General features: G+C 38.6%; 1 protein-coding gene across 1 annotated transcript in view; it reads right to left on the reverse strand.

The window, feature by feature from the left end:
- Positions 1–447: 447 nt before the first annotated feature.
- CYSLTR2 (cysteinyl leukotriene receptor 2) overlaps positions 448–27889 on the reverse strand; it is a 101003-nt gene continuing 73561 nt past the window's right edge. Inside the window, exon 3 of the mRNA XM_007495422.3 lies at positions 448–2958. Within this exon, the coding sequence (XP_007495484.2) occupies positions 1972–2913 (942 nt within the window). The 5' untranslated portion in view covers positions 2914–2958 and the 3' untranslated portion in view covers positions 448–1971. The remainder of the gene's footprint in view (positions 2959–27889) is intronic.

The following is a 27889-nucleotide window of genomic DNA, read 5'->3' on the forward strand; positions in this document are numbered from 1 at the left end:
AGAGAGGTCTGAGTGGCCCATTTATCACAAGAGAGAGACTTAAAGATAGTCCTACACTCAGTATGTGTGTGTATCTGTTATAGACAGAGTCATAACTAGTGGAGTGAATTAATAATAATTAATAGTACCTGCCGTTTATAGAGTGCTTTAAGGTTTACAAAGCACTTATTTAATCCTGATTTTAGTGCAGTACCTGGAACATAGTAAATGTTTAATAAATACTTGTTATCTTACCAAATAAATGATTGTTAGCTTGTCAAATAAATACTTGTTATCTTGATGCTAAAAACAAAATATGAGGTAAGTGCTACTACAACCCTCCATTTTATATATAGGGAAACTGAAGCTGACAGAGGTTAAGTTTCTTGCTCAGGATCACACAGCTAGTGAGTGACCATGGCAAAATGAGAAACCAATTCTTTTTTTTTTTAAGTTTTATTTAATTGGTCAATTGCTTACAAGAATCATATTCTTTCCCTCCCCTCACCCTACCCCCCACCCGTAAATGGCTCGCAAGTCCACTGGGTTTTACATGTGTCCTTGATCAGAACCTATTTCCATGCTGTTGATGTTTGCACTAAGATGATCATTTAGAGTCTACATCCCCAATCATATCCCTTCGACCCATGTGATCAAGCAGTAGTTTTTCTTCTGTGTTTCTACTCCCACAGTTTTTCCCCTGAATGTGGATAGTGTTCTTTTTCATAAATCCTTCCAAATTGTTGCATTGACACTAATGGAGAAGTCCATTATGTTCTCTTGTACCACAATGTGTCAGTCTCTGTACAATATTCTCCTGGTTCTGCTCCTCTCACTCTGCATCACTTCCTGGAGGTTGTTCCAGTTCACATGGAACTCCTCCACTTTATTATTCCTTTTAGCACAATAGTATTCCATCACCAACATATACCACAATATCTTCAGCCATTCCCCAATTGAAGGGCATCCCCTCATTTTCCAATTTTTTGCCACCACAAAGAGTGCAGCTATGAATATTTTGGTACATGTCTTTTTCCTTATTATCTCTTTGGGGTACAAACCCAGCAGTGCTATGGCTGGATCAAAGGGCAGACAGTCTTTTAGCGCCCTTTGGGCATAGTTCTAAATTGCCCTCCAGAATGGTTGGATCAATTCACAACTCCAACAGCAGTGGATTAATGAACTGACTTTGCCACATCCCCTCCAGCATTCATTACTTTCCTTTGCTGTCATGTTAGCCAATCTGGTAGGTGTGAGGTGAAACCAATTCTTCCTGACTTCTCAAGTCCAGATTTCTGTAAGGCTTTGTCCTAGGGCACCAATATGCAGACATTGGCAACTGTCCTCCCTATTTTTTAGGAGGTCGACCCACTCCTTCTCCTATACTTCCCCTAATATTCTTCTGCAAAGTGTCTTGGGGTCATGAGCTTAAGAGCCCCATTACTGTGGGAGTCATGCTCTCAAGGCTCTCCTCTACCAACCCCTGCAGTCAAGAGGGCTGGACCATCTCTGTTAGGGTGACTTTACCCACAATGCCATCTACACCACTATTGCATCCAATTCATCCTGTAACTTTCTTTTTTAAAGTGTTTTTTTTTAACATCCTATTTTCTAGATATACTCTCCACTACCCATTCCATTTCCAACAAGCCTTCCTCTTTATATCAAAGGGGGGAAAAGCCAATTCAAACACAATTATTCTTCATCGACCATTTTTACCCCAGGTAAAAATATCTTTCTTCCAAATTACCCTTTCAGATTTGACCTCTTAGAGTGTGCCTGAAGGACATGTTTTTAAATGCTATAAAAAATAAATTTCAACCAACAGGCATGTGTTTTTGTTGTCAGCGTGATGGCATAAATGCAAGGTATTATGGGAAATGTGTACAGAATAATGACAAGTATAGGGGGCATTTTCTCTTTTTGAAAAATCTTACTCATGCTTGTTTTTTGTTTGTTTGCTTGCTTGTTTTTAACTACATACAAATAAAACTAGTGCGTTTGTTCCAGTAAACATCCCCTTTTGAACACCACTTTGAGTCTCTGTTTAAAATTCTCTCCAGCAAAGTAATAGAGCAGAGGGTTAAGACAGGAGTTAGACGCAGCCAGGGCCACGGTGACAATGACAGCCTTGTGTAGCACCTCATTGCACTCGTTCTCCTTCCACTGGATTAGGTGAAGCGTCCTCAGGATGTGGTAGGGCAGGAAACACAGCAGGAAGAGAAGCTGGGCAATAGCTACGGTGACCAGAGCCTTCTTGTGAGACATGCGCGCAGTGGACTCTGGGAACTTGACCTTGAGCAGAGTCTTGATCATCAGCATGTAGCAAATGCTCAGCGTGCAGAAAGGCAGGACAAAGCCGACGCCCAGCACCACGTAGTTCAGGATCCTCAACTTGGTGAGTTTGTTAAGGCTCAGCTCTAAGCACACCGCCTGCTGGCCATTGTGGGTCGAGCCGCTACTCAGAAGGCTGACAGAAGAGGCCATGATGGAGACCCAAATGATCAAACACAGGATCCAGGCTGTCCTGAGGCTAGTTATGTGCAAGAGCCGGAAGGGACACACCGTAGCGAGAAAGCGCAAGATGCTCAGCACAGTCAGGAAGTAAATACTGATGTACATGTTGACATAGAAGGAGTAGGACATGATCCTGCAGGCTAGGTCCCCGAACACCCAGTGAGAACCTCTCAGGTAATAATCTGCTCGGAAGGGCAGTGTGCACACAAACAGGAAGTCTGAAATGGCCAAGTTCAGCATGAACACGTTCACCGACTTGGGTTTTTTAGAAGGCAGCAGGAAAATGAAGATGGAAAAGCCATTTCCCAAGACCCCCACCACAAATACAACCAAATAGACCCCTGGGTAAAAAGTTCTCTTGAAGCTGTCCACCGTGCAGTTCTCCCACGTGTCCCTGAAGCTGCGGTTTGGCTCCATCTCTCTTGTGGTGACCGGCAATGCTGAGAGGAGACGTGTGTTGGGCTGAAACACAGAAACATAGGTCACCTTGTCTTCTATGGAATGTCTACGCCAAAGGCAACCCAAATCATCTTCCCAGGCTTTAAGGAGACAGGAGAAAACTACAGTGATTTTTGGTGACTGGCCGAAGCTCTGTCTGTGAGCTTGGCGAGCATCTATAATCCTACTGTACAAGTCTCCCCCAATGACATTCCCTTTTTTGTTTTTCTTTTTTCTTCCTCCCTCCCTCCCTTTTTTCCTCCCTTTCTCTTTCCTTCTTTTTTCTCTTTCATTTTCACCCTCTCCTTTCATTCATTCAGTCTTTATCGCTTTCTTTTTCCCTTCTTTTCTTCTTTCTTTCTTTTCCTCTCTTTCTCTTTATCTCTTCCCTTCCTTCCTTCCTCTCTTCCTCTCTCCCTCTCCCTCTTCTCTCTCTATATATCTGTCTCTCTTTTCCCCTTACCTTCCATCTTAGAATCAAGATTTTATATTGGTTCCAAGGTAGAAGAATAGTAAGGGCTAATGGGAGTTAAGTGACTTAACCAGGGTCACATAGCTAGAAAGTGTCTGGGGTCACATTTGAACCCTGAACCTCCCATCTCTAGACCTGGCTCTCAATTCACTGAGCCACCTACCTGCCCCTGGATGTCATTTCCTTTTAAAAATTATAATGGTACCTTAGAGAGGAGGGTAGGTCAAGTCAATGAGTACTTATTGAATACCTCCTAAGTACTAGACATTATTAACACAAACTTAGTCCAAAAAGGAAGGGAGAGGATGGAACAAGCATTTATTAGACACTATTCTGAGCACTTGGCAAATATTCTCTTATTTGATCCTAATAATAATAACAATTAGAATTTAGATATTGCCCATGTGCCAGGCATTGTTCTAAGGACTTTGCAAACATCTTGTTTAAATCTAATAGTAATAATAATAGCACCTTTTATATAGCATCTACTATTTGCCAGGTAATAAGCATTTTACAATTCTTTCACTTGATCCAAATTTAATAATAATAATAATAATAATAATAACTACCATTTAGATAGTGCCTGCTATGTGCCAGGCACTGTTCAAAGTACTTTGCAAATATCCTCTCATTTGATCCTGATAATAATAACAATAATAAGTAACCTTTATATAGTACCTACTATATGCCAGGTGCTTAGCATTTTATAATTCTCTCATTTGATCCTAATATTAAAAAATAATAGTAACTAGTGTTTATATGGTGCCTACTATGTGCTAGGCACTAAAATAATAATAACTAGCATTGACATACTGCCTACTATGTACCAGCACTTTGCAAATATTCTCTCAGTTGATTCTGATAATAATAGTAATAGCATTTATATAGTACCTATTAGGTACCAGTACCATGCTAAGCATTTTACAGATATTCTTTCATTTGATCATAATAACAATTTGATGATAGTGATAATATTTATAATTAATAGTAATAATAATAATAATAGCTGGCCTTTATTAATACCACTGTGTGCCAGGCACAAAGCATTTTACAAATATTATTTCATTTATTCCCTACAAAAACCCTGTGAGAAAGATGCTATAATGATGTGCACTTTATAATTGAGGAAACCAAGACAGGTTAAATGACTTATCCAGAGCCACACAGCGAGTAAGAGGTCAGAGATGAGATTTTAACTCAGATCTCCCTAATTCTAAGCCCAGTGCTCCACCAGCTGCATTATTTAGCTGTCAGAAATCCCAAGAATGCAGAATAATCTTAAAATAGTTTGAATCATATAAATTCTACCATTAGAAGCCAGCTCTAAGAAAGCAGGGAGACCCAGAGACCCAAGTTCTTTGTAATTTGTCAGGATCATAAATTTGCCATATTCTATTCCATATTCTTTCTCGCACTTTTATTCTAATTCCATCTCTTTCCTCTTCTCTCTGTATAACTTTAGAGATTGTTACAAGTGGAAAGTTCTCAGAATAAAGCTTTGAGCTTTATGGAGGGAAGGTAGAATACTGAATAGATAATAAAGCTCTTACCCTTTCTCTCTGTAGGGAAGAGGGAATTCATGCCAAAGAAGGCATTTTCCAAAAACTATAATCTCAACATGCTATGGGATTGGCCACTATCTTAATCGCATCCTTAGGAAAAGTTTTCAACCTATTTTGAGAGAAAGGTTTTTCCCCCCTGTGTGAAGGTGTTTCTCATTTAATAATGGAAATTAATAATAATAATAATAATAACAGCAAATATTTAAATAGCATTTATTTATATGCCAGGCACTTGGATAAAGGCTTCACAGTGATTATCTCATTTGATCCTCAGAGGACTCCTGGGAGACAGATGCTATTATTATCACCCCCATTTTGTGGGTACCCTTTTGTGGGTACTTCTTCTCCCAGAGGCACTAAAGGCAAAAAGTGAGGACAACTTGGACTCAAATCCCACCTTAGACTCCTACTAGCTATGTCATCTAGGCAAGGGAGATCCCACACCACAGAAACTATATCAGCCAAGTTCATGCTGTATCGTACACCATTCTTGTCCACTAATTCTCTATGTAAGTTAATAATGATGATAATTGTTATTGATATATCTCACATTTATATAGCTTGAAGGTTTGCAATGTATTTACACCCATCTCATTTAGTCCTCACAGCAATGCCAGGAGAGTAGGTGCTATTATTATTATCCTCATTTTACAGATGAGGAAACTGAGACCGAGATTAAGTGACTTGCTAGAGTCACATAGCTGAGACAAGGTTTGAACTCAAATCTTTAAGATTCTAAGCCACACACAATTTGGAACTATGCCCAAAGGGCGACAAAAGAATATCTACCCTTTGACCCAGCCATAGCACTGCTGGGTCTGTACCCCAAAGAGATAATGGACACAAAGACTTGTACCAAAATATTCATAGCTGTGCTCTTTGTGGTGGCCAAAAACTGGAAAACGAGGGGATGCCCATCAATTGGGGAATGGCTGAACAAACTGTGGTATATGTTGGTGATGGAGTACTATTGTGCTCAAAGGAATAATAAAGTGGAGAAGTTCCATGGAGACTGGAACAACCTCCAGGAAGTGATGCAGAGCGAGAGGAGCAGAACCAGGAGAACATTGTACACAGAGACTAATACACTGTGGTATAATCCAACGTAATGGACTTCTCCATTAGTGGCGGTGTAATGTCCCTGAACAACTTGCAGGGATCCAGGAGAAAAAAACACTATTCATAAGCAAAGGATAAACTATGGGAGTGGAAACACCAAGGAAAAGCAACTGCCTGAATACAGCAGTTGAGGGGACATGACAGAAGAGAGACTCTAAATGAACACTCTAATGCAAATATTATCAACATAGCAATGGGTTCAAATCAAGAAAACATGTAATGCCCAGTGGATTTACGTGTCGGCTATGGGGGAGGGGGAGAGGAAAAGAAAATGATCTATGTCTTTAATGAATAATGCTTGGAAATGATCAAAGAAAAAAAAGAAAAAAGAAAAAAAAGATTCCAAGCCTCACACTCTATCCATTGGCCCACCAGCGGTGAGCCCTTTTGCTTTTGTCATCCACTGTTAGAATGCAGGTTTTTTTAAGAGGAGGACTTGTCTTGCTTTTGCATGTGAATTATAGAATCATTTTTGATCAAGTCCTGAATTTTCTGCTTTACTTCAAGCTGTGTAACCTTCAACAAAGTCACTGTTTTTCTGAGCTTGTTTCTCCATGTTTAAATGGGGATCATGATGCTTTCAGGGAAGGCAATGGGAACAAACATTTATTTAATATCTAGTAGGTACCAAGGACTGTGCTAAGTACTTTTTACAATACTTATCCCATTTGATCTTGACAACAAAACCCTTGGAATGGTTACTCCCATTTTACACATGAGGAAACCGAGGCACACAAAGGTTAAAGCGATTTACCCAGGATCACATAGCTAGTATCTGAGCCTGGATTTGAACTCAGGTCTTTCTGACTTCAGACCCAGCACTACCAGCTTCCTTTATCTACCTACCTTTCAGCTTTGTTGTGAGGAAAAGAGTTTGTTCTAAATCTTTAATGTGCTATACATACATGTGAACCTTTTATGAGACACCCAGGTGGCCCAATAGACAAGACCCTGGACTTGTCCTTGAAAAGAAATGACCTCAAACCCTTCCCCAGACTCTTATTGAACCTGAGCAAATCCTTTAATCTCTCCCAGTCTCCATTTCCTCATCAGTAAAGTGAGAATACTAAGCACGTCTATCTCATAGGTGGCTGTGTGGATGGAGGAAACAAAGCTATTCTTTTTAAAGCTGTTATGATGGTGGTGGTTGTTTTGATTATTATCATCGAGAAGCAACATTGCAAGAAGACAGAAAGCTGACTTATCACAGCAAGGAAACCCTGGCTCCAATACCAGCATCTGACATATGTTGGCTCTGTGACCTTGGACAAGTTGTTTAATCTCTCAGGACAGTAACGCTTCTAAGACTATGGGATAGAAGGAAGCTAAGGAGCTCACTGAATTGGGAGCCAGGTTTAGGGATGAAGGTCCTGGGTTCAAATGTGACCTCACACACTTCCTGGCTGTGTGAACTCGGGCAAGTTCCTCAACCCCCATTGCCTAGCCCTTAGCGCTCTTCTGCCTTGGAGCCAATGTGCAGGATCGATTCTAGGAGGGAAGGTAGGGGCTTTGGAAAACAGCAACTGTGATAGAGAGGGTGCCATCCTACATAGAAAAAAGACTTTCCTCACCAGGGAGTTCTTTCTTCCTATCAATATAATCACAGGTCCAGTCCCCAGCCCAAATATTGTCATTATCATTATGATAATCACGTGGCTACACTCCATCCTCTTTGGCAGGGCATCCGAGTTGGCTCTCACCTTATGCCACTGACAGCAGATGGTTTTTCAAGTGAAACTAGACAGATACATACTAATGTCTAAAAATACTATTGCCATCCTGGATCTTGTCTGGATATTTTCATGAGAACTCACAACAAAAGCATATGGGAAAATGAATGCTTTGTATATTGCTGTATTTCCTAAGTGAGCATCTATTACTTCTTTTTTTTTAACCCTTACCTTCTGTCTTAGACTCTGTATCATGTGATGGTGCCAAGGTAGAAGGGCAGTGAGGGCTAGGCAATGGGGGTTAAGTGACTTGCTGAGGATCACACAGCTAGAGAGTCACATTTGAACCTAAGACCTACCATTTCTCAACCTGGCTCTCAATCCATTGAGCCACCTACTTGCCCCCTTCTGTCTTAGTATTAATCCTAAAATGGAAGTGCAGCAAGGACTAGACTGTTGGGCTTCAAGGATCTGCCCAGCATTACACAGCTACACAGTTACAATTCTGACACCAGATTTGAACCCAGGACCTCCCATCTCCAAGCCTGGTACTCTATTAATTGTGCTACCTAGTTGCCCCAACATCTACAATTTCTAAGCTGAGAAAAACTTATCAGAATGTGCAAGATTACAAGTTTTGTAGGTTTGGTTCAATTCCATTCAACAAATACTTGTAAAAGATCTATTCCATGTGAGTACCGGTATATGTACCAAGGGAGAAATGAAATTTTGGCTTTTTTTTAAAGGCTCCAAATTTGCCCTCAGGGACCTTCTAGTCTTATAAAGAGCTCCAGGCTTGTACATCTAAAACTGATGATGAATGTTCAAAAGAGACAAATAACAAAATGCCTTAAAGCTGCTATGACTCAGGCATGGTGGTGTATGTACCACCTGTAACTCTTGCAACTAGGGAGGATGAGGCTGGCGGATTTCTTAAGCTCAGGAGTTCTGAGCTACATGTAGTGGGCTAAGCCAAGCAGGTTGCTGTACAAAGTCTGACACCAAAATGATTCCTTGGAAGCAGGTGTGGGGGAACCATCAGTCTGTCTAAGGAGGGGTCAACCAGTCCATATCAGTAACAGAAGACTACTAAGTTCTTAGGTTGAGATACAGTGGGGTTGGATTCAAGGGCAGCTGCTATAGTACCTGCTTGGGTAAGACACGAAGTCCTCCTCAAGAAGGAAGAGGAGACAGAGAGACAGAGAAAGACATGCAGAGAGAGAGAGGCAAACAGACAGACAGAGGCATGAAGTGGGAGTGGGGGATAAAGAAAGAAACAAAGGAAAAGAGGAGGAGAGACAGAGACTAAGACAGGGAGAGTGTGTGCTATGGGCTGGTGGTGAGCATCAAGGAAGACTTCATGGAGAAAGTAGCAAGGACTCTGAAAGATGGATAGTTCAAAACTTTTATGCTGCTACAAATTCCATAGATTCCCATGTGAGAAGATGAAACTCAATCCTGAGCCATGCTTTTTTAAAAGGCTCCACTTTTGGTAATTCTGAAACCATCCAAGCCTAGGTGCATGCTCTCTTTCAAATGATTGCTAGCCTCCCTAACACATCTGAATGACCTCAAGCTGCAAATGGAAATGCATTTCTTTCAACTGAATCTTTAGTGATGTTCCATAAATTAATTCGACTCCACAATTAAATAAAAGCTGCTCCATCGGTTAGGTGTGTTCAGAGAGGAATAACAAATACTTTATATTTTTTCCTCTTCAACTACTTCACTGCCTATTAATTAGTTAATCATACTAGAAAAGCTTTAGAGCTGTTCCTTTGCCCCTGGTTTTGCTCAAATATAGAACAGTAATGTTGAGCTTCAGGCAAAGGATGTATATAACTTATTAGACATAAAAATATATGATCACTTAAATCCTCATCAAAGTTGGAGGAAAGGGAAAAAAGTAGCACAGAAATAATTTGGTATTTTTATACTTCTAAGGATCTGTGGGTACTTAACTCCAGTAGTACCAAATGGAGTCTATCCATGATTGAACATCCTATAAGAATCTTGCCCATGACCTCGTGTAAATTCTTTGAGGGGTAAGAGAAATATAGGGAGAATGTCTACTCAATGTTCCAGAAACCTTCTTTTAGGTGTGGATAGTAATGGAGCATGTTGGCAGTCCATTGGTAATACTTCCTACTAACATGACATCCATCTTTATTTTAGGTCATATGGTTCTGTTGATATCCATTAAATTATTTTTCTTGCAAAGTTCTTCACTTATAATGTTTTGCAGATTACTCATACTCCCTATGAATTTCTCCATTGCCCTTTGAGTGACCCATAGACAGTTCACTGAAAAAGTGTGGTGTGGTGTTCTATGATTCACAGTTTTATAGCATCATTGAAAGAATATTTGTTGAAAAAGAGAGTAGTCTTAAAAAGTTTTCCAACAATAATTCAAACGACTTTTTTTTTCCTTCTATTCATTCTGTAATTCAAAGATAGATCAGCTACATGGGGTGTTATCCAACTGCATGTCTGGATAATAGGTAAAGGTCTTCTGCAGAAGGTGGGTTTTGAGCTGAGTCCTACAAAAAGAAAAACAAGAAATCTAGGAGTCATAGATGAGAAGAGTGAGCATTCCAGTCATGGAGGACAGCTAATGCCAGTACATGGTATTGGGAGATGGAGTATCAGGTATGAGAAATAATAGCAAAGGGAGCCAATACAACTGGACCATAGAGTACACAGAGGGCAGTAAAGTGCAAGAAGACTGGACACATGAGAAGGGGAAGCATGATCATGGACAGCTTCATGAAGAAAATGGTGGATCTTGAAGGATAAGAGGGCTTTCAATAAGTGGAAATGTAGAAGGGATGCATTCTAAGCATGAGGGATATCCACCAGGATTATATAAAAAATGAGAAAGCGGGCTAAATTTGTGAAAGGTAGGAGGTCAGTAGGAGAACAATTAGTCTGGACAAAATGGTTTGGAATCAAAGGGTAATCTTGAATGCTAGAAAAAGGAATTAATTTTTTTCCTATAGACAATGAAGAGTCATAGAAAGTTGTTTTTGTTTTGTTTGTTTGTTTTTTTAAAGCAAGGGATTTACAGGATCAGTCCTTTTCATCAGGAAGATTATTCCACCAGTTATAGGAAGCTAGATTAGAGATAGGAGATATTAGAAGCAGGGAAAATAATTAGTAGTCTATTAATGTATTCCAAGTGAGAGGATATGAGGACCTAAACTAGGATGTTAGTGTGAATGGAAAGGTCTCAAAGAGGTAGAATAAATAGACATAGGGATGGAAGCCAGATTTTAAGCTGCCAGTAAGCAAGTGGTAAAGAAGTAAAAATGAAGGGGAAGAAAACTATAGAATGGTAGTCTGGGGTCTGGGACAGGTAACAAGGTCAAAGGATGGAATTTTGTTTCATTTTGTTTTGAAGATAGTGGAGAGCTGCCAATGTTTATGTAGTGGGAATTTGAATCTTTGCCAGTGGCCCAGAGCCAGTGTTGACTCTGCTAGTGCTTCTCAAAGCAGAACCAGGCTGATTTTTTTTTTTTATTTTAATTTTGGTGACCTTGCCAAGCTACCCTAGAAGAAGAGAATAGAACAGTAAATGAAAAAGGAACTTGAGAAGCCATTTGAACCCTAAATCATCAATGAGAGGTACTGGTGTGGGCAAGAACTTATACCTCCTAGATATTTCATGATGGAGAAGGTAGACAGATTCACTCTAGAATGGCAAAGAATGGGAAATAAAAACTTCAGCCAAGGTAGTCAAGGGTAGTTTCTTCAGCTCTTGAAAAGCCCTTTTTAGGAGGGTGGGACCTAGAATGGGATAAGCTCATTCATAAAATCAGAATAGATAGCAAAATGAATTAGAAGCCAGAATTCAACAATATGTTGTTTACAAGAAATATATTTGGAACAGAGAGACACAAGGAGTTCAAATAAGAGGCGAGAACAATCAACTGAAGCAAAAAAAGCAGGGATAGCAATCATGATCTCGGACAATGCAAAAGCAAAAATTGACCTAAGTAAAAGGGATAAAGAGGAAAACTTCATCTTGCTCAAAGGAGCTATAAACAATGAAATAATGTAGAATAATATCATATATTAAACATATATCTATCAAATGGTAAAGCATCCAAATTATTAAAGGAAAAGTTAAATGAATTACAGGAGTAAATAGAAAGTAAAGGACCTCTACTTTCCCCTCTCAGAGCTAAATAAGTCTAACCATAAAATAAATAAGAAAGAAGTCAAGCAGACTTAAAAACCTTATTTTCCCAGCAATGATTCATAATGGGGGGAGAGCGGGACAGGACTTTTTAACAGGAATACTTTCTATATGAAAATATCAGAGTTCAGTAAATACTTTGAAATGTAAATAAAAGGAGTCAAAAGAAACCCAAAAAGATAAATACATTTTAGAAATTGGGAGGGATTAGATGATGATGACATGCTTATATTTTTTTTATTTTAAATGTTTTTGGTCAATTTAGAACATTATTCCTCGCTTAAAAGAATCATATTCTTTCCCTGCCTTCCCTCCCCCCACCCTTCCTGTAGCCGACATGCAATTCCACTGGGTATTACATGTGTCCTTGATCAAAACCTATTTCCATGTTGTTGATGTTTGCACTAGGGTGATAACTTAAGAGTCTACACCCTGGGCAATGGCTTCGACAGGCCGGCTAAACCTTGTGAGGGTAGCCATCGGGTTGTCGTGGACCCCTGGTGAACTAGGGCTTTGCTCACCCAGCATGTGAAGACTGTTTTGGCTGAACAGACGGAAGAAACCAATAAGAAGGTTCAACGGCTGAGATGGCGACGCAGCAAGACACTGTGGCGTGCTCAGGGCGTGTTGGAGCACAAAGGACAACACGGCCATCCAATGCAGCTGAGAAAGTCTCCAGATGTAACGACTTTTCGTGCCACTGGACCCAGGCTTCCAACGCCGAGAGAGTGGGACTGTCTCTGTGCATCGACTTTTCCACTTAAATCTTCATGCACAAGTGTCTTTGTGCACAAAAACACACAAAGACAATAGTCATCCTCAGTTACCAAGAGACTCCTCCTCCTACTACTACATCCCCAGTCATATCCCCACCAACCCATGTGATCAAGCAGTTGTTTTTCTCCTGTGTTTCTATTCCCACAGTTTTTCCTCTGAATGTAGATAGTGTTCTTTCTCCTAGATCCTTCCGGGTTGTTCAGGATCACTGCATTGACACTAGTGGAGAAGTCCATTACATTCGATTGTACCACAGTGTATCAGTCTCTGTGTACAATGCTCTTCTGGTCTGCTCCTTTCACTCTGTATCACTTCCTGGAGGTTGTTCCAGGTTTTTAAGGTTTCTAAAGCACTTTACATAAAATTGATGCTCCTCACAATAACCCTGCAAAGTATATTATTATCATCCCCTTTTGCAGATGAAACTCAGGCTGAAAGAAGTCACATGGGTCATATGTCTAGTCAGCACCTGTGGTGGTAATGGACTTCTCCATTAATGGCAATGCAGTGATTCTGAACAACTTGGAGGAATCTACGAGAAAAACCACTATCCACATTCAGAGGAAACACTGTGGGAGCAAAAACACCAAAGAAAAACTGCTTGAATACATGGGTCGAAGGGATATGGTTGGGGATATAGACTCTAAATGAACATCCTAGTGCAAACAACATCATGGAAATAGGTTCTCATTAGCTGGCATTATCAATTAAAAAAAAAGGACACATCCGTGTATTAAATATTGTGTAAATATGAAACTAAAAGAACTAGAAAAGTAAGAAATCAAATAAAATCAACTAAAACAAAAATAGAAATTGTAAAAATCATTGTAAAAAAATTTTAAGTATGTTATACTTATTTAAAAAATGATAAAATAGATGATGAGCTTATCTAGTAAAAAGAGGAAAAACAAATTGCCAATATAAAAAATAAAAAGAATTCTAAACAAATGAAAACAAAATTCTTAGAAACTATATTTGCCGTTATATCCCAGAAAAATGATGACAAATGAAATTGATGAATATTAACAAAATATACAGATTATTATAACAAAAGTAGAGCACTTAAATAACCCAATCTTAGAAAAAGAAATTGAGCTGCACATAAATGAACTCCTAAATAAAAAATACCACAAAAATAGAAGGATTTATGAGTGAATTCTATTAAACATTTCCTTAAAAATGAACTTTAATGTTAATATAATAATATGGTAATGCTAAATTAATTAATTTATAGATTCACTGTGTAATATTTAAAGGGATTGTAGGGAATATTGAAGAGGTATAAGGGAATAAGGAAGACTTTGTACCAGGGAATGGAGAAGTTGAAGGGATAGAGGGAATACGGCTACCAGTGAGGTAAAAGGAGAGAAATATCCCTTCTGGGAGGCTACCTATGAAAAATAGGATTCCAGAGAAATGGGCCACCTATGATAGCCTGAGGGGATGTCTTCTCTATTGATTAATGTTGAAGATACCCCAGAGCAGGTAAGCACAGACCCCCTGAGGGACAAACCTCCAATGGGGACCAAGGTCATCTGGCAGGGGTCCGATAAGAACCATTTATAGTTGAATGGCTGTCCTTAGGTTCAGCTCCCTCTATGTTCCCTTGAAATGATAGTCCTCTTATCTGACTGCAGTTTATTTAAATAAAGATGAATTTTAATAACACATTTGGATTGGGAAAGTATCAGGGAAGAGGGAATCAGGATTTCCCTAAATTGGGTTTGAGCCTTTCTCAGCTTTTGAGCTGAGGCCAGGCCTCACAGGCCGGTGGAGGGTTTCTTTTATTTCTGTCTATGCTAATCTGTGCTAGTTTTCTTAAGTTCAAAGTCTTAGCAATAGACAGCAAGAGGAAAAAAAGGTTCTGACCTATCTCTTCAGGCTGACGCCCCTAAAGACCAACCTTACAGTTCAAACCGTTCCCCTTGAATCCTTTTGTCCGATGACATGATCACAGGAATCCAGGTAGAGTACACAGTTGGGAAAATCAGGAATAGAGGAACTTCTATCCAGAGACAGGGAGAGAGCTCCTTCCAGTTCGAGGGCCAGGAAAGAGAGTCCTGGAGACCAACTGTCACTCTCTTCCCCCACCAACTGTCATTCTTGTCAATATTTTCTCTCTAACATTCCAACTGCTGTTTATTCCACCTGATTGGCAGAAAGTCCAAAACTTGTTTCAGTTTTCCTTTCCACAACTGTCATGGAAATCAAATTATCAAAGGGTTACTTCATAAAACTGAAAAAATTATAATAAAAGTAATTTAAAGGAAGAGAAGATCAATATTTCAAGAGAAATCATGAAAAAGTTTGGTAATGAAAATGATCTGGCATTATCAGATCTCAACCTATATTGTAAAGCACAAATAAAATTTAATTAATACTGGTTAAAAGTAGAAAAGTTGATTAATGGAATAGATTAGGTTAATGACCCAGGTATAATCAAATATAAAAGTATTATGATAGATAAAACTAATGATATTAATTATTAGTGATAAGGTTGCTGTATCCCTCAAAAACTGCTAGTATGATTGAAAAGTAATCTGGAGGAAATTAGATTTAGATTGACATCTTATGTCATATAGCATAAAAAATTCTAAATTGATACATAACCTAAATATTTTTTAAAATACCATTTTTGAGAAGAGGACAAAGAAAAAACCTTTTTGTAGCTATGGATAGGCAGAGAATTTTGACTATAATGGGACAGAAATAGAAATAAAATAGAAAATGGAGAATTCCAATCACATAAAATTGAAAAGATTCTGCACAAGAAAAATAAATGAAGATAGAATTTGATAAGAACCAATTCACTGGGGGAAATATTAATAGTAAACTCCTTTAATAAAGGTCAATATTTAAGATGTATAATAAAATGATACAAATATATGAGAAATTGAGGAAGGTATAAACATAATATACCATATTAGTAATAAAAATTAAAATCTATTTTAAAAAAGGCTTTTGTCAAGATACAAACCCCTTTACTGTTTAAAAAATAACTACTCAAAAGCATAGTAATAAATGAAAATTTTAATATACTAAGTTGTCTCTAACTAGAACCAAGAGCCAGCACTATATATAGTGGAAATAAAATAGAGGTATTTCTTTTAAGATCAGGGTTAAAATAGGATGTCCATTGTCACCATTATTTTTTGACATACTGCTAGAAATGCTAGCAATAGCAATAAGACAAGAAAAAGTAATTGAAGCAATTAACATAGGCAATCAGAAAAAGAAATGGCAAACCACTCCAGTATGTTTGCCAAGAAAACCCCATAAATGGGGTCATGAAGAGTTGGACATGACTAACTTGATAACAACAAACACAGCTAAAGAAAAAACAAAGTTATTGCCATTTTCAAGTGATAAGATGGTCTGTATAGACAATGCTAACAAATCAACTAAAAATTAATTGAAACAATTATCAACTTGAGAAAAATAGCATGATATAAAAACAAACTCACAGAAATCAACAGCTTTCCTACATATTAACAACATAACCTAAAAGGAAGTCATAAGAGAAATTCCAGGATATATAAAATATTTATGACTCTACCTATCAAGATATGCACAGTAATCATGTGAATACAACTGCAAATAGAGACAGACCTAAATAAGTGGATAAATATTAATTATTCATAGTTGGCCCATGCCAATAAAACAAAAATGATAATACTGCCCAAGTTAATTTACTTAGTGCTATGTCAATAAAACTTTCAAAAGATTAGGAAGATTAAATGATAATCTGGAAGAGCAAAGGGTCAAAATTCTCAAGGAAAATAATGGGCAGGGAGTAGGAAAGAAAGGATTCCACACTAACAGATCTCAAATTATACTATGAAGTTGTAATTACAAAAAATTATTTGGTATTGACTAAAAAGTAGAATAGTGGAACACATAAGTTACACAACATACAGAAGCAAATGAACCTAGGTTCAAAGATGCCAATAAAGACATATTTGTTCCATATTTACTTCTAGGAAAGGATTTCCTAGTTTCCGTGCCCCCTATTCTTTTCTGGCTCTCCTCCACACCTTCTAATAGTTCTTTTTTTTAATCTCCTAACTGCTTCTTCTCCTTTATTTTACCTCTTAAGCATTGGATTGCCCTTCTAAACTCTATAATTAGCCTTTTTTAAGAAAAACCTTTTTCTTTTCAATTTGATATATTCCCATAGTTTCAAGAGTTACATTTATGTGGATGACAGCCAGATCTTTATTTCTCACTTTGACTCCTCCCCAGAACTCCAAGCCCACATTTCCAGCTACCTCTTGTTATAAGGAAGAAGGTTAGAGCCAGTGTGCAGAGGCATGAGGCTAACCCACAGAGAATTCTCAAAGATTATGTTAGGTTATACTCCATGTATTCAGACTGGACTCAGCTTCTCCACCCCCAAAATATGCTCCTTTTCCCAGGTCCCCCATTTCAATTACTAAAAACAACATCTTTCTAATCTCCCAAAGTCAAAGGCTGGGCATCATTTTTGACTCATTATAATTGATTACAATTACCCTCTGACAAATGCTGCTAATTCTAATTCTGCAATTGCTCTTTTATTTACATTCTTTTTGCCACCACTTTAGTTGAGACCCTTATTTCCCCTCACCTGACAGCTCTCTGTGTTCTGATCACTGCTAAAATAATTTTCCTGACATACAAGTCTGATCATGTGACTTTCCTTCAAAATCTTCATTACCTCCTTAATAGATATGGGACAAAATGCAAACTTAATAGTATATTATTCCAAGCCTTTCTCAATCTCATTCCAACCTACCTTAGCATTCTTTTTTTATACTTTTTCTCTTTATACCCTACATTTTCCAAGGAAAAGAAAAGGACTTCTATCTTCTTTCTGATATTACCCTGTCTTCCTGTCTTCTTGTCTTTGCAGAGATTCCTTCAATGTCTGAGGCAAATTTCTTTCTCTTCCCCAATTGTTAATATTCTTCTCTCCCTTCAGAGTAAAGCCCAAGGGGCTACTTTAATCAATCAAATACCTTTTAAGAGTCTATAGATTGGAGGCAGCTGGGTACCTCAGTAGATGAAGAGTCAGGCCTAGAGATGGGAGATGTTAGGTTCAAATCTGTCCCCAAGCATTTCCTAGCTGTGTGACCCTGGGCAAGTCACTTAACCCCCATTGCCTAGTCCTTACCACTCTTCTGCCTTAGAGCCAATACACAGTGTTGACTCCAAGACGGAAGGTAAGGGTTTAAAAAGAAAATGAGTCTGTAGATTGCAAGACATATTTAGATAAGTTACTTGTTAGTTTCTAGTTAAGTTGGTTATCTATCTAAATAACAATGCACCCAAAGTTTAGTCTAGATTCCTTAAATGTATATAACTCTTAATGTAATACCCACCAATGATAAGGGACTTTTATGAAAACTGTGCAATTGTAGAGATGCTTGGTGTATGGGGTGTTCAGGGAGGGGTAGTATCTCTGGTATGGAGGGCTTGTCGTGCCCTCCTAGGGCAGCTCTCCAGCCTCTGTCGTGCCCTCCTAGGGCAGCTCTCCAGCCTCTGACCCCCACCTGACACCCAGCTCTCACTTGTGGCTCCCAGTAGCTGCTAGCATGCGGCAGTGGCCACACCCCGGGCAACGGCTTCGACAGGCCAGCTAAACCTTGTGAGGGTAACCATCATGTCATCAACCCCCAGTGAACCAGGGCTTTGCTCACCCAGCATGTGAAGACTGCTTCGGCGGAACAGGCGGAAGAAACCAATAAGAAGGTTCAACGGCTGAGATGGCGACGCAGCAAGGCACTGTGGAGTGCTTAGGGCGTATTGGAGCACAAATGACAACACGGACATCCAATGCAGCTGAGGAAGTCTCCAGACCTAACAATTTTTCGTGCCACTGGACCCAGGCTTCCAACGCCGATAGAGTGGGACTGTCTCTGTGCATCGGCTTTTCCACTTAAATCTCCTTCACGCACAAGTGTCTTTGTGCATTTTCATCTATTATAGATGAAAATGCACAAAGACAATCGTCATCCTCGGTTACCAAGAGACTACTACTATTACTGTTTTTTTATATTCCTTTCAACAATTGACATTGCTATTGGATGGAAGGAAGGAAAGCAAGCATTCCTACTATGTGCCAGGCATTATTAAGCACTCATTTGATGATCACAACAATTCTGAGAGGTAGCTGTTATTATTTTCCCCATTTTATCCCTACTGGAGGAAAGTGAGGTAGCCAGAAGTTAAATGACACGCCCAAGATCACATAGCTAGTAAGTGTCTGAGGCTTGATTTGAACTTGTTTTCCTACCTCTAGGTTCAGCGTTCTATCCACTGCGCCATCTAACTCCTCCTCTCCTGATGCTGGCATACAACATAAATTTTATGAGGCATAATGGAAAGGCATTGGATTGGAATCATAAGAATTGGGTTTAAATACTGCTATGACACTTGCAAAGTATAGAATTAGCTTCCTAATAAGATGGAGCAGTGGATTTTGGAGATAAAGCACAAAAATTTTGTTAATTCATCATCATTAGAAATGCTTTTGGTATCCCAGAACAAAACAAATCATGAATAAAACAAATATGCATAATTGTGCCTCCAAGTATTTGCAGAGTTAAAGCTTTGATAAGTAGGGTCAAATGAGTCAATTTGCAAGCATTCCCTTTGGCCTCCTTATTGTCTAGATTAATCATAATTTATTTTTCCATGAGCTCTTCACTCATATCTGTATCACAGTTATTCTCCTCCACCTTAAAGTAATGCTGTAAGATTTTTTAAAGAATAAAATGAGAATAAATTTAAAAACATTTAAGAGAATTGTCTACAAGCAATTATTAAACATTGACTATATGCCAGGTATTGTACTTAGATGAGGGGATTCAAAGAAAGGCAAAAATATTCCCTGCCCTCGAGGAATTCTCATTTTAATGTGAAAAATGACAAGTAAAAAACAACAACTAAATATGAACAAAATAGATAGAGTAGACATAAGGCAATCTGAGGGAAGGCATTAGAAGGAGGCAGGAAAGACTAGGATTTGAGCTGAGACTGGAAGTAAGCCAGAGACAAATGGCATGTGGGGATTCCAGACATAGGGAGCAGCCACAGAAAAGGCACAGAGTTGGAAGAATTGTCATGTTCAGGGAACATTCATGGGCTAGACACACCAGATTGCAGAGAATGATAAGGGAAGTAAAGAAGAATAGAAACATCGTTTGGGGCCAGGTTGTAAATTAGAGCCCTAAAAGTCAATCCAAAGATTTATGTTATCTTTGAGGTAACAAGGAGCTGCTGGAAGCCAGTTTATTGAATAGTGAGGGTTTTGAAAGATCACTTAGTCAGCTGAGTGGAGGGTGGGTTGGAGTTCAGAGACACTTGAGACAGGCAGACACCCAACAGCAGGCTACTGAAAGAGTTCAGATATTAGGTGATGAGGACCTGTACCAGGGTGGTGACAGGGTCAGAGGATAAAAGGGGGTATATTCAAGAGACATGTATTAATAGGACTTGAGAAGTGATTGAATCTGAAGAAGTGAGAGAGAGTGAAGAATTAAGGATAACGTCGAGGTTGCAAGCCTAGGTGACTGGGAAGATGGTGGTACCCTCAATAATAGTAATATCATGTGCTATTATCCTAAGGATAACCCTTAGCTTTAACTCTTGGGAGGCTGTGCCATTCCATAATCTGAAACCATGCAGCATCATTTCTACCCAGAATTCTTTCTCTTTGAGTTATGTTAGATTTCAGTCTCCAGAGTTTCCCGTCCCTCCTAGGTGATCTCTAACACTTTATTTCAGGAGATCCTTTTTCTGAAATTTGTTCCCTCCAAATCTTAGGGTATATGTCATACTATATCTAGATTTCCTCTCCTTTCACTGGCACAGATTCTAGTATGAACTTGTCACTCCAGCAACCAGTGCCTTCCTGTTTGGAAGAATCAGGCCCAAAATAGAATCCCTCCTTCTTTTGTAGGATGAAATTAAGACAAACCAAGAAATTTTGCCTTGGCAAAAGAGAACTCCAGAAGATATTAGTACACCTGAAGCTCTCCATCATTAATATAGCATGCCTTCATGTCAAGCTTGTGATCTTAGGAAGTGTCCAAACATCCTCATCTAATCCCTCTTTCTGCTCAGGTGGTCTATAGTATAATCTGATAATATCGTTCTTGTTATTGCCTCCTTTCATCTTCACCCTTGCTCTCTTTTACCCTATGGGTCCTGAATTTCTTCACATGATAATATATTCTTAAGCAAAATGCTATTTACTCCCCTACCTTTAAAACAACAACAACTCCATCTTGTTCCTTTTGGGAAAGGTATAAACATCAAGAGCCTTACTTTTTTCTAGGAATGAGTATCATTAAACCAAGTCTCAGTGATACTTACAAGATTAAATGTTCATCATGTTATGTACATTTTGTATATTTGTGACTAGATATTGAGGTCATCTATTTTCTTGTTGCTACCTTTCCTAGACTATTTTCTCCTTTGAATTTTTAGACATCTCTTGTTAATCTTCTTGCTACCTCATAGCTATTCTCCATGATATATAGTTTGGTGGATATATAAAGGCAGTGAACCATCAGGATAAGTAGGAAATTTTGACACATCATAGTCAGTCAATCAATAAACATTTATTAATATTTTCTAGGAGAACAAGGAAAACATTAAACACAGTAAAAGCAATATTGTGGAATGATCAAATGTGATAGATTTAGCTACTATCAGCAATACAATGACCCAGGTCAATTCTGGAATTTGTGACAGAGAATGTTATTCAACTTCAGAGAAAGAACTGTTGGAGTCAGAATGCAGATGAAAGCTTACAATTTTTCACTTGTTTATATGAGTATATGTTTGGGGGTTTTGATTTTTTAAGATTATTCACTTACAAAAATGAACAACATGGAAATATGTCATACATGTTAATGCATGTATAACCCAAATTGAATTGCTTGCTAGTTCTAGGAAGAGGGAGGGAAAAAATAGAGGGAGACAATTTGGATCATATTACTTCAGAAAACTTACGTAGAAATCTATTACATGTAATTGGTAAGAAAATTTTAAAATTAATATTTGCTGTGTCCTGGACCAAGTGCTTCAGATAAAAGATAGTTAAAAGACCATCTCTGTCCTCAAGGAGCTCACAGTCTAATAGTCCCCAGCTATTATTCTGTCTGTTGTAAGAAGCTGTGCAGATCAATTTTCCCTAACAATTACTCTGAGGTTTTTTAAGGTCCCCAACCCACTCCATAATCTTTTACTACCCATGCAAACCCAAAGGAAGCCTAGGGAAAGAAAAATGTGTAATTGGACTTCCCTATTTCTCTAAATCAGTGATGATGGTGGTACCAAGGTTGGCATGCAGACCTCTCTCTGTGGGCACGTGGCTGCCCTTCCCCACTACCACCTAGAGTTTGTTACTAGTATAAAGGTGAAAATTAGTGGTTGGACAATAATTTTATGAAATTATGTGGTCACCAATATTTATTATATCTCGAATCAGCAATTTATTTACAAAATAGAGAGGAAACAATAAAGTAGAGAAATATGAAGGGGAACAAAAAGTTATCTATCCTATCTTAATCCAGACAAAGATTAATTAGCTCTCAACCAGGAAGGCCAATAGTGAGTAATCATGGGGCCTCCTCCAAGATGGAAACTAGTCTCTCCAGAAACTTGGAAAGGAGTCAGTCTTTCTCTCACCCCAGGAAGTAGTCCAGGAGTCGGAGTCCAAGTTGAAGCTGAGCTTTAAACCCATGATCCAAGCCACAATCTCCAACTAAGTTCCCTCAAAGACTCTCTCCAGTCAGGAGACTATCTCCACAAAACTAACTCAAGCCACAGGATTCATGGCTTTTTATGGTGATTTCTTGTCCCTGCCCCTCTTCACTGGGGCTAATCTCAATTTCCAAATTGTCTAGCACTGCCCAGGGAGCGTTGTTTGTGGGAACCATCTCATCTTCTGGAGGGGTAAATACTCATCAAAAGGGTTCACAGATTCTGGGTTGATTGAGTTTCTGAGGGTGTAAACTCTGATCACAGGATTCACAAGTTTAGGACTGAGTTAAAGGATGGAGCTCTCTAAGTTAGTGACTTGTGAATTCTCTAAGTACCTTGCTAGCTTCTCACCTAGTACTAAATTGGGTGCTCAATCTTGTGTTGATTCAATTAAAAAATAGACAAAGGAGAGTTAATCCTGTCTTTGATCTGAGTAGGGATACTTAAGTTAGTGTTAACTCAAAATAGGCAAAGGGAATAAAGGATTCTCTTTCACCAGTGTAAACTCAGAGAGAACAAAGAGTTTTCTTTTACACTAGAAAGGCAGAGGGACTCTGGCAGAGCTGTTCCCCTTGCCTTTCTCTACCATGCCTGAGGGTATTCCTCACTTCACCTACCCTCTGCCCAGTAGCCCAATGGGAGTGCTTTGGGGTAAAGGGGGGTGGGGCAGACCTGGAACTCAGTGGGGGGATGGGCATGGCACTTAGTCTGAGGGGTAGGGTAGGGGTGGGGCCTGGCACTCCATCTCTAAAAGAATCCCCTATCACTGCTCTAAATCTATTCAGAGAAGGACCTTTAAGTATGGTGGTCTCACACTGGTCCCAATTTCTATATTTTTATTTCCTCTTTCATTTCTAAGACTGGACCCAACATTAATTTTTCCTCTAACAACCTTTTCCTAAAGCACTGAGACATTTACAAAGTCCCTTTGCCCTCCTCATCTCTCCAACTCCAGTTGGCCTACCAATCCCTTTATTCTTTTTGTGTTTTCATTCATTCCCATGTGCAAATGGTTGGCTCTTCACTCACAAATTTTAAGCCAAGTAATTCTTTGTTGATTGGATTTTTCAATTTTGTTTCCCATGATCTGGAAGTGGATAAGTGAAGAAGGAAGGGCAAAGTATAAGATCACAGATTTAAAACTGACAGAGCCATTGAGATCGGTCCTCTCATTTTACAGGTGAGAAAACTGATGTACAAAGAGATTAAGTGATATATGCCCAGAGTCACACTGCTGGTAAATGCCTGAAGTGGGTTTTAAACCCAGATGCTCTTGATTCCTAGTATAGTGCTAGATCCAAATTGCCTTTTGTTTACACACTATGCTAGTTTTTGTCCCTTGAAGAAAGAACATCACTGATCATCCAGAGCATTGATTCATGACCCATCATCATGGCATCTGATATGCACAAAACAGAGAAAGCTTTAAGCAACATGGTACTGATGGAAATGTTCTTCTAGGAAATTAACACTCATAATTTGGCAAGCTTTTTAATTGTCCAAAGACTGCTAGAGATATTCTACAGACATAACAATGCTTATCTTTTTTCCCTTCTTTGTTGAAAGTCAATTACTTTGCTTTATTCTATTTTCTGTTTTACAAACTCAGTCCAGTAGACTAATAAGATTACATATGTATTTGGTGATATATTTCTTCTTCCTTTGAAGTCTTTTAAAAAACATCCCTTCCCTTTCTTGTAGCTTTTTAGGAAAATGAATAGATGCTATATGTTTTGAGAAGTCCAATATATAGCATGTCTCTTGTAAGAGATAGCATAGGCTTGTGAATTGTCTGGAGGAGAGGGTATCAGAAACTTCAGGGTACACATCAGTTTCTGAAATGAAGTCTATGACTTGTCTGTAAAAGATGAAAATTGACTTTGTGAGCAGAGAAATTGGGGGGAAATTTTACTTTTCTTGACTCCTAAACAGGAAGAGGAAGCTGGAACCCCGAATGAACAGGACCAAATGACTGGCAAGTCAAACCACAAAAAAGACTATTAGAAAATTTGGACCAGTGATTCTCAAAGTATAGTCCAAGGATCCCTAGAGAACTCTAAGACCCTTTCAGGAGGTCGAGGAAATCAAAACAATTTTCATAAGACTAAGGCATTTTTTGCCCCCTACTCTATTTGAGTAGAACCTGCCCATCTTAAATTAATTATTTTATCTCTGTTAATTTTCAATCAGTATTATCTAGTTTAATGTGATTCCATAGGGGTAATGATTATTGCTTTGATGTTCCTTATGTATTAACAGAATTTTACATACATTTAGTCAGGTAAAGATAATTAATCTTAATACGGAATATAATTAGGAGAAATCGAATTGGGTTTTATAGTTGAATAGACTTTCCTAATGTTAAACTTCAACTTGTAAGCATGACTTGCAAGATTATAGAAAGAAACCTTCACCCCCGACCTGAACATTTAAGTACTGCATGATAGAAATGTCACAAGCTTCAGTGGAAAGCCCTTGAGATATACTAAGAGCTCCTCCATCCTTTGTCATTTCCTTCTTGTGATTCTTTTTAGGCAGACCTAAACAAGGGGCTGGACCCAGCATATAGCAACCCGACTTTGACCAAGTTAGACCACTCCATTGCTAACGTGTTGCCATGTGAATGAGGAGCAAAAGGCTTGTTGCCATGTGCCCACCCTGTTGTTTGGTGGCAATGAGTTCAGTGGGTGTTCTATGGGCTTGCAATCTAGCAATGAAAACGCCCACTTTGTACTGTACCATGCAGACCATGTAAGACTTAAAGCCTTTGATGTGGACCATTACGTTATAAAATCTGAATGGTGGTGCTATTGGGCTCTCAGATTGTGAGTAAGGTCTGGGATCTTAGTTGTTTGTTTGTTTGTTTGTTTGTTTAAAAAAATGTTTTGCTCTTTTACTCTTTAAATTAAAAAATATATTTTAAAGATATTTTTCCATGTTTCCATGATTCATGTTCTTTCCCTCCTCTCTTCCCAACTCCCTCCCAGAGCCAACAAGCAATTCACTGGGTTGTACAAATGTTGTCACTTGATACCCATTTCCACATGATCATTTTTACCATAGAGTAATCTTTTAACACCAAAACCCCACATCACATACCCATATAAACAAGTGATAAGTGATATCATAAGTTTGTCTTTTGCAGTTTTTACTCCCAAAGCTCTTTCTATCAATGTGGATAGCATTCTTTGCCATAAGTCCCTCAGGAAATGTCCTGGATTGTAGTAGTAGTAAAGTCCATTACATTGGATATTTCCACAATGTTTCACTTTCACTGTACAATATTCTCTTGGTTCTGCTCATTTTCACTCTGCGTCAATTCTTAGAGGTCTTTCCAGTTCATATAGAAATCCTTCCATTGGGATTCTATTTATTGAATGGGGTCAGATCCCTTTAATAAATAGTTATTAACTCAGAATTCTGCTTCAGTTTTATTGCAGACTGAACTTTTTTGACATTACATTTGTGCATTAAAATACTATTCCTTTTTCTAAATGCAGATCTGTGTGACACCAAATATTCTTCAATTACTTCAACTAAAATAAAATATAGCAACAGAATGAATGCAGAAGCAGGTAAGAGAATTTGACTTCTATTAAGTTGAATTTTGTAAGATCTGAAAAAAACATGTAAAATAATGCTATTCTTTCTCATTTTTTTTGTTTGGGAAAATAATTATTTTTCATTAAAAATTTTTCATTAATAAATTCAAAAAATTCATTTAAATTATATTAACACATAATATGTTTATTACTGTTATTTTAGATTAATATAATTTATCATCTTATTTTAAAATTCAAATACAGTTAAGTATCAATAGATATAGTCTATAATAAACAAAAGCTCTTTAGGGATTCTGTTTTTAAATATGCAAAAGGAAACCTGAATCTAAAAAGTACCTGGTTGCTGTAATCCAGTAAGAGCTATTTGATCCTCACAATAACCCTGGAAACTGAGGCAGACAGAGGTTAAGTGATTTGTTCAGGGTCACACCACTATTAAATGTCTGAGGACAGATTTGAACTCAGGTATTCCTGGCTCCAGGCCCAATTCTTCATTCCCTGAACCATCTAGCTACATCAGTGACTCCCAGCACCGAATCTATAATATTTATATCAGTTCTTGGTTCCCTTTTTCCTGCTTGCTCAGAAACCCAGGCTACTCTTCCTGCTCCCAAGTCAGCTCCTTCCTCAAATTTCTTGCCCCAAAGGAAGGCTATGTGAGAATACCTATTCACAGAATCGCAAAGCAGGAAAAGCCGCTTAGCTGTGGTCATGTCTAATTTGAAATTGGCCAAGAATCCTCTCTCTTCAGCACTCTCAACAAGGGGTCATTCCTCCTCTGCTTGAAGACTTTGGGGTGGCCCTAATGGTTAGAAAGGGTTACCTTATCTCTGGCACTTCCACCTAGTTCTACTCTCTGGGGCCAAGAATAACAAGTCTAATCCCTCTTCCACTTGACAAAGTGATCAAAGATGAAATATTTTTTAGGAGTTATTGATTCTCAATTCCTTCACTTCTCTTTCCTCTTTCCTCAAGTCTGTGCAAAATTACTCAGTACTTCCTTAATATCTGCTGAGTGAAGTCTGCATTCCTTTAGCCTGACTGTGATGCTCTCCACAATTTGGTCCTCACCCCAGTCTAGACCTCCCCACCCACAGCTTGTCCCCTCCAAGTGTCAGGGTGTCTAGTTCAGTGACTGTAGGTCAGCTACCCTGCTCCAAGCTGGCCACGTTCTTGTCATTCCAGTCTTGGATTCCTTGTCTTAGTTATGGAGTGAGCAAGGATCAAACCATGAACCATCACCCAGACACATGACAGGACATAAATAAGCTGCACAAACTTTGACTGTCTTTCCCATAAGGTCAGCAGGCCCAGACACACAAAAACAGCCCAGAGAGAAAGGGTAAGGAGCACCAAACTACTCCCCACATTGCACTGCTTCTGAGCACCCTTATCTGGCCATCCTCTCCAATTCTTCACCACCACATGATCACAAAATGCATAGAGCCCTGGACTTAAAGTTGAGAAGATCAGGGTTCAAATCTAGCTTCAAGACACTTACTAGCTGGATGACCCTGAGCAAGTTAAATTCTCAACCTCAGTTTCTTCTTCTGTAAAATGGGAATATTAATAGAACCAACCACACAAGGATTTTATAATGATAAAATGAAATAACATAGGAAAATGCTTTTATTATCATGAATCTTACAAAGAGATGAACTAGCTTGGCTTATATTGACGCTAATCATAGTATGGTCCCTGCTAAAATCTTTTTGGAACTTCATTAATGTCTTTTTTTTGAAACCCTTACCTTCTGTCTTAGAATCAATACTGTGCATTGGTTCTAAGGCAGAAGAGTGACTTGCCCAGGGTCACACAGTTAGGGAGTGTCTTCGGCCAGA

Source organism: Monodelphis domestica, chromosome 4 (assembly GCF_027887165.1).
Source record: "Monodelphis domestica isolate mMonDom1 chromosome 4, mMonDom1.pri, whole genome shotgun sequence".
NCBI lineage: Eukaryota > Metazoa > Chordata > Mammalia > Didelphimorphia > Didelphidae > Monodelphis > Monodelphis domestica.